Here is a 12169-nt window from a genome sequence, read left to right as displayed (position 1 = left end):
CGCTCCCCTTTGCCAAAGCCCCCGGCTTCTGGGCTAACTCTTGGGATGAGAGAGAGGGGCTGGGACAGGCTGGGGCACAGGAGGGCAACCCCAGGGGTAACTCCTTTCCCCAGGGTTGGCCATGTCACCTGGGCCAGGGAAGGGGTGGCAGCTGTCTTGCTCTCTCTCTGGCCAGAGGGTAGGGTGGCACAAGAAGCCTGCTTCTAAGGATGAGCAGCAGACCAGAGGGAGTGTGGCAGAAGCAGGATGCCAAGGGGTGTCACCCTTCCTGTTTTCCAGACCTGCCTCATGCTTGGCCCTTGTCCTGGTCTATGCCTACATCTGCCTCCTATTCCATCAGGATGGCCCACGTGGCTTCTGGCTTGATTAGTGATACCTAATGCTCATGGAGCGCCTGCTATGTGGCAGGTAGTCTTCTAGATATTTACATGGATTAACTCAATAATCCTCCCCACATTTCTATAAGGTAGCTTCCAGCATTAAGGATGAAGAAATGGAGGCACAGAGAAGTTACACAACTCGTCCAAGGTCTTACAGCTAGTGGCAGAGCCCGTAAGCAGACCAGGCAGTCTGATTCCAGAGCCTAAGCTATTAACTCTTTTTTTTCCCTGCCTGATGCTGGTCCGCTGTGCTTCCTAGTCCTGTAGGTTGTTAGTGGCAAAGAGATCGGTGCTGTTGCACCCTGTACCTGAGCTGTCTCCACACCACCCCTTGGACCTATTTGTACAAAGATAATAGTTCCTATATCCTTATGGGTAGCTTTGAGGGGTTAATAGAGAAAGAAGCCTCCAGAAAGTCAAGACTCATGCCTGCCAATCTAAAAAAAATTTCCTATCGGTGGGAATTAAAAAATGACAGTGGTCTTAAGTTGGTCTTGTCCATCCCAGACACCAGTCACTATCAGGAACACTGCCTTTCGACATGGAGGGTGGTAATGTATGTAAGTATCAACCAGCCTGAGGGGTGCAGACTTTTGGGAGCAGGTGGATTAGAGACGCCAACCTGAAAGGTGTCAACAGGGAATGTAGGAAGAGCACAGAAGAAATTGTCATGGCCTCTCTAACCTGGCTCACCGTCTGCGCCCGATCAGCTTTGTCTCTTTCCACGATTAGTTTAAGGGCAAAGCTCATCCCCGCCTGTCGTCCACCCCAGTCACGGGGCTGTTGGGTTAAGCAGGTGATTCCCACTCCGGGACTGACAGTGATGACGTCTGACTGTACGTCACGGCTGTCCACCCCCACTTTTCTTCCTACCCCTCAAGTGCATTATGTATATTCTTTTCTATCTCCCTCTCGAAAACACAAGCTCCTTGGACACAGATTGCGTGTCCATTTTGAACCGTTTAACTCTCCTTGGGGTCTGGTGCCATTTGAAGTATACACTAGGTCCCGAAGAAGCACTAGGCACTGCTGGTGGTCATAAGGGGCAGCGGGCAGCTCGATGGTCCCGTTGGCCACAGCGAGGGTCACAGAGGCCAGGGCTGCTTCCCACCACGGTGACCTCACAGCCCCAGGGCGGGCCGGATGTCCAGGAAGTGGAGCTGGGTGTTCAGGGACAAGGCACTCATCTGCCCTGTCCTCCCAAGGGTCTCTCTGGGGGGCTCAGCTCCCTGCTCCCTGCCAAGGCCCTGAGGGCACTCACCTTTGAACATGATGGCCTCCCCATGGCCCTCCTTCTGCTTCTCTCGGAAGAGCTTGTAGCAGGCCGAGGTGCTGGCCATGAGCATCCGGAATTCCTGTGAGAGACCATTCAGAGGGCCAGTGTCAGCAGAGAGGAGGTGGCCAAGAAACGTGAAGAAGCCCCCGCTCTCAGCGCCCGGGGTCCCACCTGCATATCGTCTCAAGCCACTCTGCCGAGCAAAGGCCGCCTGGCAGGGTTTTCTCTATTTCAGAGGAATATTTCTCACCCTTCCTGCTATAGAAACTCCTCCACCTCAGCAACGCCATCGAGTCAAAGCTCAGAGTCAAAGGTGACCTTGGACAGACAGGAAGAGCTTCTCCAAGTGGCCAAGAGGCCAGGCCATTTGCACCAAATTTCCAGGGTTTGAAGCTGCAGCTGTTTCTTTTCACTTCTTGGGAAATGAAAGAACCCCTTTCCAGAGCCCCAAGCCCATACCCCATTGCTCTCTAGAGCATTATGGCCAGTACAGTGGCCACCAGCCCTGTGGGATTATTGGACACTTGACTTGTGGCTGGTCTGACTTGAGATGTGCTAAGAGTAAAATACACACCTGATTCTGAACACTTATATAAAAAAGAATGTAAAATCTCTCATGAATAATTTTTATAATGACTACATGCTGAGGCGCTAATATTTTGGATTTATTGGGTTAAACATTTACCTGCCACAGCATCAACGTGCAAACCAGCTTCAGCCTACTTCCTTCTTCCTCTCTGCGGTTGTCTTCCTCTAGATACCCCTCTCTGTTGACAAGAGCTGGTAGTACAGGGGTTCTGCACTATCCTATTCACTCCAGCCTCAGGGACCAGCTCACCTTTGTGCCTGGGATGGGGACGAATGTCATGAACTCATCTACATGGCCCACGGTCAGCCAGTCCGAGTAGAGCTCCACGGGGGCCTGCACCTGCTGGGCCTGCAGGAAGTCCCTCACCACCTTGGTCATCCTCCGACCACCAGACCTGGGGTGGGGTTGGGGAGGAGACAGTTCTTCAGAAGGTTGGCCACTGTGCCTGTCTCACCAGAGGGTCTGCAGGAGGAGTTCAGACTCTAGAATCTAGCCTGGACCCAGAATAGCATTGGCGGAAAAGTCATGGGAAGGAGCCTGAGTTGCAGAGACCCTGGCACAGGCAGAAAGGTGTTTGAGCCCAAGGGGAAAAAGGAGGAGTTAGCTGTAGCCATGGTCTGTGTGAAGAGCATAGAGCCCATTCTTTGGCCACTGAGGGTGTCAGTAGGTGTAAGAAGCCAGCTTCTCTGCTCAGGGATCCCTCATGGACTGCTGGAGGGGGCTAGGACACAGGCATGATTCCAAAATCTTCCCTAGCCTATGTACCTCTTCGCTGTTAACTTCTCAACTTCAATCATTTCAAGTGACACCTCTTCCAGGAAGCCCTTCCTGACTTCCACACTCCCTGAGGTCTTCAATCTCCCCATTACCCTTATAATATAACCCCAAAACCTCACAGTGGTCAACAAATGCCTCTGTGATCTGGCCCCTGCCTGTCCCTCCTACCTCATCTTCCTCCCTTCCTCCTTGTTCTGTTTGCTCTAGCCACATGCTAAACTTGTTACCAAGGTTTTGTCCTTTCTGTTCCTTCTATCTGGAATGCTCCTTCCCTTTGATCTTCCCATGGCTGCTTCCTTCTCATCATCTGAGCCTCAATTCCAAAGTCACTTCCTCAAAACCACAAAAGCCAAAGTGCCCCTGCCTCATCACTCTTTATCACGTACCCTATTTTATCTTCTTCATTGCACCTATTAGCACTCAGAAGTATCTTATTTATTTGCTTAATTCCATGTTTATTGTCTATACTGCCTCCATCCCTAATGGAAAACTTCCTGAGAGCTGGGACTTTGTCTGTTTTGCTCACTGCTGTCTCCCTGAAGCCCAGAACAATACCTGGCACAGAGAAGACTCTCAATAGATATTTGTCTCTAAGACGACCCCCCGTGATCTCCCCTAAGGGGGTTAGGGACCCCTCCTTGGGTTTCTCTGACTCTGTATCATTCTATCACTGTACACACCCTCTGTTTCATGTCTGTGATCTCCACCATCTCCTGGAAGGTGGGGGCTGGGCTTCATGTTTAGAACCCCATGTCTGACATAGGGCTTGGTGCTTGGCTGGTGCCTGGGAAATACCTGCTGAATGGATGAGTGACTGTTGAGTGGAGGGAGAAGGAGGGCAGGGTGAGCAAATGGTCACTGTCTGTGTCAGTGGCCTGCCGCAGAAGGTAGAGAATCCCATGTGGCTTATAGGGACTTGGTGCCCAAATCCTGGCTGGTCCCACATGTGCAGGTTCCTGGCAGCCCTTTTGTGAAGTGAGGACCCACAGTGCTCACTCTCTCCCCAGCAACTGCTCTAAGGAAGACTCTGCCTTCTCATCGACTGGTGGGTGACCTGGGGAGGGAGTGAAGGTGTTGTTGACAGGCCAGGGAGCCAGGGACTCAGGCTTTGGGGCAGAGCCATGTCTTCTCATGTGTCTTTTGTGAATGGGCACCCGCGAGGATTTGTTGGTGTGCTCCCACTGATCCTCTTTCGGTACTCCTTCTCTGAACTCCTTCATCCCTTCCCCACTTTCTTTATAACCCCATTATATTCCCTCCCATTTTGGGAAGAGGGTTATTTATTTAGTTTTGTATTAGGTCCTAATTCATACTAAGATGTAAAGGCTAACTTGGTTTTCTTTCCAAGAGTGTCCGTACCTTGTCAGAGAGTCATGGGAGAGGTTAATTCTCCCAGCCAATCACTCCATGTATGAGCAACCCAGTCTGCTCCTAAAGGGAAACAATAACTCCCGCTGCCCCCCACCCCCACTGCCCGCAGGCCCACCCTGGCCTCTCTTACAGAGGAAAGCTGCTCCCGATGAGGATCCGGCCCAGGGGGTATGTCTTGCCATTCACGGTCACTGGCGGACTGACCTCTAGGTTCCCAAAGGAATCAAGGCTGGTGACAGGCTCAAAGAGGGGCTCCCGGGTCACGTAGCCAAAATCTGGGCCCTGGGCAAGAGACACCCGTTGTTAGTCTCTTGCGGCCAGGAGCCCTTAGCCCCAACCCAGCCACGCTCTGATGACCACTTTTCACTACCTTTGGTCTGGCTCTGTGAGCACTTAGCTTCTAGGGGGGTCACCCATGCTCTTCTTATTCCCACTGATGAGCAGGACCCTGGCATGGGGAGGCTGAGTTTGTGAGTATGTCAGTATGAGTGTGAGAATGAATGTGAATATACGAGTGTCTGTGTGTGTATACATCTGGGTCTCTGGGTGTGCCTCTGTTTCTTAAACACGGAGACATATTGGTGATTTCTGGTTTGGTCCTCATTTTGTGCTATTGACATCCCCACTCATCTCTTAATGTGAGCAAGAAATAGACCTTTGCTGTTGTCAGCTATTGAGATATGGGGGCTGTTTGTTGCTGCAGTCTTACCAAGTGAAAGCTGACCAATACATGCAGGAATGGCAGATATGTAACATATATACCATCCCAACCCATTCCCAGCTAACCCTATTTATTCATATTTATATCTGGAGCCCAGATATAGCCTCAGAATCCTTCTTAGCACAGAGCTCCAACAGACTGCAGTTACATGACATAACCCCAGTGACGCACCCTGAATTTTAAGTTTCCTTTCATGATTTTTTGGTAAAAAAGTAGGGATCTTGCTTGGGAGCTTGCACTGGGGCTGGAACTAAGCTTGTCTGACACAAATCCTTGCTAATAAAAACCAAAGAGTGAGAAGATGTGGCTTATCCTGGCCCAGCTTAGAGGCTCAAGAGACAGCTGTGCCCAGTAGGGTGAATGGCTGCAGCTTAGTGCTTTCTCGCCTATGAGCCCCAGATGGCAAGGTGAGACCCGCCAGAGGCTGGGGCAGCTGGGGCTTTACAGCCTCACATGGGCAGGCAGGCATGCAGCACAAAGTTAGGCTTGGCCCAGGCCTCCAGGAATAATGCAGTCTGGGGGCCTTGGTACTAGGCCAGCCTGGAACTCTGAAGGCAGGTGGTGACCTGGGAAGAAAGAGTAAGAGAAGGATCTGAGAGGCCTTGGTTCTCCTGCCTGCTGGCTGGTTTGACTATCCCTCATGTCAGAGGAAGTGGACAGTCCTCACCGAGGACAGTGTCCAGGGCTGTGGAATGAGAGCAAGAACAGCAGCTAATAATAGTCATTGTGTCAGGAGCAGCACGGATGCCTTATATAACGCTTCCAATCTTCACAATAAGCCTGTGAGATGGATACTGTTTCTATCCCCATTTTACAGATGAGCAAACTGAGGCTTGAGGAGGTTAAGGTGTTTGCCCAAGGTCACATTGCTGCTAAGGGGTGGAACTGGGGCTCAAGGCCAGATCTGTCTGGCATTCCAGAGCTTTGTGCTCACACCACCGGCTGTGCCATCTCCCTGTGATGAAGGGACTAGGTTAGTGAATGTTCTCAAGAAGCAGGTGTGGACCTGGCAAAGGGTTGCCTCTGAGCAGCCCTGATGTCTCACAGGAGGCTGCCCTGTGTGTGACCTTGGCAAAGCCACCTGATCTACCCAGTCTCTGTTTTGTGTTCTGTTCAAGCCTCCCCCTGCCTGTTCAGGGTGGAAGGTGAGGACAAAGACAACTAATTTTGGTTCTGTCCTCATTCAGTTGGTTGTTGAGGGCATAAAAGGAGAGTGGTAATGACCTCTAGAATCGAGGGGAGGGGGTCAGATTGCTTTTTAAAAAACTCATGAACTGAAAAAAATCACAGATTTAATGAGCTTTGAAGTTGGAACCATGCTTTTCAACAATTGCTTAACTATAATTTTCCTCTCTGAAACTTATTTTGCTGTAAGTTGGAGGTGGGGCAGTGTCAGGAGTCAGGCCTCTGTCTCCCATAGCTCTCATTTGCCATGAGAGGACTCTCCATGTTTTGGAAAAGCATCAGTTATCAGAGCAGGAAAGGATGTTAGAGATTACTATCCCAACTGACCCATTTTGCAGATGAGAAGATGGAGGCAACAGACGAATATGCAGTAAACTGATTTGCCAGGGGTGCCCAAGGTCTCCCGACCACTCTGTCCTGTAAGAGTCCCAGGATTGTGCCCTCCCTCATCCCCCAAGGTGGTCCTCAGCATCGCACCAGGAGCTGCTTCACTGGGAAATCCTTCAGGTTTCCATCTCTGGGGGAGTCCAGAACCACAGGGAAGCCTTTGTGGGGGGCCTCGATGTAGCCAAACTCGATTTCATCCTGTGGGGACACCGGGAAGAGCTATCAGACGAGCCCCGGGGGCCACCAGTGAATACTAGCCAGCCTCCCCAGTTCTCCCAAGTACATGATGGCAGTGGTTTCTTACATATCCCTCCTTAGATAGTCTCTGCGCATCCCCAGCATGTTTGTACTCATACTGACCCCATTTTAAAAAACATAACTGGTAACATCTGTACACATTTTCCTGCAAGTAATACCTTAACTGGAAGTGCATTCTTTATTTATAGATTGGCTTCTTTTTAGCTGATGTATATAGTACTCCACAGAAAGGCTGTCCAATCATATGGTCACCCCCTTGCCCCGTGGATGGACATTTAGGTTGTTTTACAGTCTTCTGCTACCCTAAGAAGCTGCAGTGAATTACCTTGTACATTTCTGTCCCTGTGTACACGTGCATGTGTGATCTGAGGACAGAACTTGCATACGTGGAGCAGCTGGGCGCCAGGGCATTGACATTAAGCTACCTCTTCTTGCCTGAGCCCTGGACCACATCCTTCCCAGCTTGGGGTTCCTTACCTGGATCCAGCGATCTCCCCGGTTCATGTATTGGAAGCAGACCTTCAGTTCACAGTTGGTTTTCTCAACCAGGTTCTTCACCTCTTTCAGGAACAAGTAATTGTCCTTCATGCTGAGAAGTGTAGGAAGAGGGGGAGGCCAAGAGGGAGGGTGAGGAGGGATGAGGGCCAGCCCACTGAGGTGGCAACAGCAGTTGGCATCTCTGGGCTGTGCTGGGCAGATGAGGCCACATCTGTGTTCAAAGGCACCTTTGCAAAGGCCACTGGAGTCAAGGGCCAAGCAAACTCATCCCCTCATGCAGTGTTTACCAAAGTCATGAACAAACAAAACGAGGAGGGGAATTCTCACCCTCACCTGCCCCAAAGCCTTACATCTCTGACTCCCCAGATTTCCAAGGAAGAGCTATGCCTAGCATGGAGGCAGGGGATGGGTCCAGGACAGCAGGGGTGTGTGGCCAGGTGGTGTGGCCAGTATCACCTGCAGGCACTTCTTTCCCCTGCTGTAGCTGTCTAGCACATAATAGATGCTCAGTTAAAGAATTGCTGGATGAATAAGATGAGTTGAATATCCATTGTAGAGAAAGGTTCCCGACTACATGGTATGGGCCAAGAAGGTATGGGAAAGAAATGCTAGCTATTATTATTATTATTTTTTTTTGCGGTACGTGGGCCTCTCACTGTTGTGGACTCTCCCCCTGCAGAGCACAGGCTCCGGACGCGCAGGCCCAGCGGCCACGGCTCACGGGCCCAGCCGCTCCGCGGCACGTGGGATCCTCCCAGACCGGGGCACGAACCCGTGTCCCCTGCATCGGCAGGCGGACTCCCAACCACTGCACCACCAGGGAAGCCCGCTAGCTATTATTTTTTAGAGCACAAAAACTCTGTGCCAGGACTTTGGATGAATACTTCACCTGCTTCATCTCACTTAATCATCACAGTGACTCTGTGATGTGAGCGTCTCAGAGAAACAGAGGCACAGAGAGGCCAAGTGAGTTGCTCAAGGTCACACAGTTGGTAAGTAACAGAGCATGATCTGAACTCAGGTCTGTCTGCCCCTGAAGCCCCAGCTTTAGCCACTCTGGGCTGTGCCTAATGCTTACCAGCACACAAACACCGACAAAGGAGGCAGGGTGTTGGGGGTCATGATCCACGGAGCAATCCGGAATGTCACGGTGTCCGTGAAGATGGGTGTGAGGGGGATCTCCTGGGCATGGGAGAGAAGAGGAGGGGATCAAAAAGTCTTGTCAGGGTGCTTTTCACTCCTGCCTAACAAAGTAGGTGAAACCAATAACAGTAGTACCTCAGGGAGCGCTTACGGTGTGCCAGGTCCTATTTTTACATGTGAGATTTCATTTCTGCCTTACAATAACCCCAGAGGGTAGATAGTATTATAATCCTTGTTTTATAGATGGGGAAACCAAGTCACATAGCTGTCCAAGGTCACATGGTTAGTAAGTGGTAGAGCCTGTACATAAGCCCGGGCAGTCTGGCTGCCGAGCCCGTACTCTCAACCACTGTCTGATCTCGCTGCATCAAAGTTCTCTTCCTGAAATCGGCTCACATGATGGCTGAGCCAGCCCCGGCCTTCCTCTGTTTTTGCTCTGGGCGCCTTGCCCTTTTCTATATGTGAGTGTTATAATGTTATTGGGGGAAATTTTGATATGTCCACATTGCTCTTTAAGGAAAGGTTCGGGAAGCTTGCCTGCAACTTGAAGGAAGATGAGATGATTCCTTTGCATGGCTGGCTTTGGAAAGCTACAGGAAACCGGGCCCCTGCCCTTGGTGGGGAGGATGGAGGTGGCCTTTCCTGTATGGGTCTGTCTTTTAAAAAAATTATTTATTTATTTTTATTTATTTATTTTTGGCCGCACTGCACGGCATGCAGGATCTCAGTTCCCTGACCAGGGATCGAACCTGTGCGCCCTGCAGTGGAAGCACAGAGCCCTAACCACTGGACCTCCAGGGAAGTCCCCCGGGGTCTGCCTTTTGAGGGTCTGCTGGAGGGGGCCACTCTGAGAGACCCTGATGGCCAGGTTGCTCCAGGCACTGGGGGAGCAGGAGAAGCCCTCTCCCCACCCCCTCCTGTTAGCTCTGCTTTTCTTGCCTTTCCCTTTTCCCAACGGCTTGAGGCTGCTTTGTGAATGAGATCTCACAAGCTTGTATGCTCACAGCCACCCTGGGAAGCAGCAATATTTGTCATTTCTGTTTTCCAGATGGGGCAACTAAGGCATAGGGAGTAAATTCACTTGCCCAATGTCTCATGGGCTCAAACCTGGGCCATCTGACTCCAGAGCCCATAAATTCTAAGCCCTGGACCACGGGCTCATAAATCTAAGCGAGACCTAGCTTCACCTTCGGCAGAGCCCGTGGCCTCCTGCCTCAAAGCGGTCCGGGGATGAAACTGGGGAGCAAATCCTGTGTCTGAGAGGGCAACCAGGTCCCTCCCTATATCTGAACAAAGTTGGGTGGGCCTGAAGGGTAGGGGTCTGGGGCTGCAGTTTTTGATGAGAGGTCCTTGTGGGCAGGACACATCCTAGGCTGGGGGGTGGGGGGCTTCTCCTCGGGAGGGGAAGGTGCTCTCCTTCTCGTCCAGTTTCCCAAAACCAAGAGCAAAGGTGGGTGAGATGTCTGGCCACAGGGAAGGGACATGGCCTGCGATTGGGATTTGGGGTTCGGCCTGTGGTCAGAGTTGGTAGAACCCACAGCTAGGGTGTGGGACCAGGCAGGGAGGGAAGGCACATGTGTGTGGCCTACTTTGCTTCTCGCGCTAACCATTGGCACTCTGTGCCTCAGAACTAGGCCCGCTCTCTGCAGGGAGGAGGCCAGACCAGGGACAGGCATGAGGTAAGAGAAAATCACCTGGAGAGAATCCGGGGGAGTAGGTACAGTAAGGAGGAACCCCCAGAGCATAGCTCAGAGGACGCTGGCAGACACATGTGGATGGTGGGGCATCCGGGTCTCCAAGCCTGGACCCCCTCCCCTTGGAGCTTTGAGGGGAGTAGAGCATACTGGGGATCCCCCTGGGAGTGGCCCTCTAGAAGGAGCCCCACCTGGCCCGCAGGGCAGCCCCTCCTGGTAGAGGCCCGGAGCCCTCACCTCGGCCATATACTCCAGCAGGCTGACGTGGATGGAGACCAGGCCCGAGAAGCCCTCGTCGGGAAAACGCAGGCCTTCCACAAAGAACAGCAGCTCGGCAGAGCCGCCCGTGTACTTGACCACGTGGTAGAGCTTCCGGCGGCCCAGGATGTGGATATAACGCTGGCCGAAAAACGGGTCTGGAGGGAGAAGGACCAAGGTCAGGCCCCACCCACAACCGTCCGTGGGGCGAGGTCACTGATGGGGGACGCGATGGAAGAGTAACCTGTCCTCTAGACACAGAGAGAAAAGCACGAGCAGAAAATGCCACCAGAAGGGCCGTGGCCTTGGTCATCTTCCCAGCACTGCAGGGCCCCAGCCATGTGGCACTCAGCCAGACACCCTTCCTGGCTTCTGGCTTCCTTGCCTATAAAGTGAGCTAACTCTCCCAGGAAGGGGACACGAAATGATAGCAGCTGAGGACCGGGCAGCCAGTGATGTCAAGGAAGGGAATTATTGTTCCCATTTTACAGAGGAGGAAACAGTCCCAGAAATAAGAAATGGCTTGTCCGGAGTCACATAGCCAGTAAGTGGCTGAGCTGGGACTCAAATCCCTGTCTAGTTCTGAACCCCGACCTCTCCTCTCCTTTATATAAATAAAACACCAAAGTGTCCATTTGTGCCCCAAATTCTCCTCCATATAATGCAAGCCACATTGGTGTGCGGGTCTCTGGCTGCACGTTTTTGTGGCTGGTTTCTCCCACGCTCCTGCCCCACTGAAACCACCCAGCTCTTCACAGCGCTGTTCCCTCTGCTTGGAAGAGTTATCTCCCTCCTTCTTTCAGGCCTTCTGGGAATCACAGCCAGGTCCCCCAGAGACCAACCCAGGGGCTCTGTCTGGAGTTTCCGCAGCCCCCGTCCTTCCCCATCACAGCCTTTAAATGGACATGATCTCAGTGTTTAGTTGTTGGCTCTGAGAGACTGTCACCTGCATGGGGGCTGAGACAGGCCCGGTCCAGGGCAGGTTGTATTTAATAAATATCTACTGAATGAACCAATGGCTCCCATACCACTCCCCATGGGAGAATTTTCAGGCCAATTTAGAGCACATGTGTTGAATTACTACTCTGTGACCACATGGACACGGACCTCTGGGGGACACAGAGATGGGCAAGATGCAGCCCCTCTGTCTAGGAGCAGTGCTCAGCTGATAAGATGGCACAGATGTGGGAAGCGTCATAGTAGAGCTACGGGGTGAGAGAGCCCGTGGGGTTACTGGGGTGAGGAGGACAGGGGAAGGGAGGCGGGGTGGGAGGCGTTTGAGCAGAGAAAGGCAGACTTTGAGATGCCCCTGAGGGCGGCAGAGGTGGGGTGCGGTGAGGAGAGGAGATACTTGCATTGCCCAAGGCATGGAGGTAGGACCCTATGCAGTTCCAGAAGGAGTTTCTTTATGCCCTGCAGAGCTGGAAGGGCAGAATCAGGCTCAGCTTAGTACTGTTGTCAACAACAATGGGTATGATTATTGACCAGTCACCTGAGGGCTAGAGCATGTAACTAGAACTGTCCTGGCATGAATAGGGTGCTTGATTAAAACTTGCAAAATGAACGGAGGAACCAGCAAAGCCCAGGCTCAGGATGGTTCCTCACGTAGGACAGTGTGCTCAACTAGACCCT

The 12169-nt window shown here is 52.1% G+C and overlaps 1 protein-coding gene across 1 annotated transcript in view; it reads right to left on the bottom strand.

The window, feature by feature from the left end:
* Positions 1-12169, bottom strand: part of PADI2 (peptidyl arginine deiminase 2) — a 47907-nt gene that overhangs the window by 6903 nt on the left and 28835 nt on the right. The window contains exons 7-13 of the mRNA XM_022598484.2: positions 10517-10695; positions 8521-8624; positions 7422-7533; positions 6777-6884; positions 4524-4675; positions 2495-2639; positions 1642-1735 (exon numbers count right to left, since the gene is read on the bottom strand). Of these exons, the coding sequence (XP_022454192.1) occupies positions 1642-1735; positions 2495-2639; positions 4524-4675; positions 6777-6884; positions 7422-7533; positions 8521-8624; positions 10517-10695 (894 nt within the window). The remainder of the gene's footprint in view (positions 1-1641; positions 1736-2494; positions 2640-4523; positions 4676-6776; positions 6885-7421; positions 7534-8520; positions 8625-10516; positions 10696-12169) is intronic.

Source organism: Delphinapterus leucas, chromosome 1, assembly GCF_059928025.1.
Source record: "Delphinapterus leucas isolate spDelLeu-1000000601 "Yukka" chromosome 1, BTC_Dleu_Yukka2, whole genome shotgun sequence".
Taxonomy (NCBI): Eukaryota; Metazoa; Chordata; class Mammalia; order Artiodactyla; family Monodontidae; genus Delphinapterus; species Delphinapterus leucas.
This window is presented reverse-complemented; position numbering and strand designations above follow the sequence as displayed.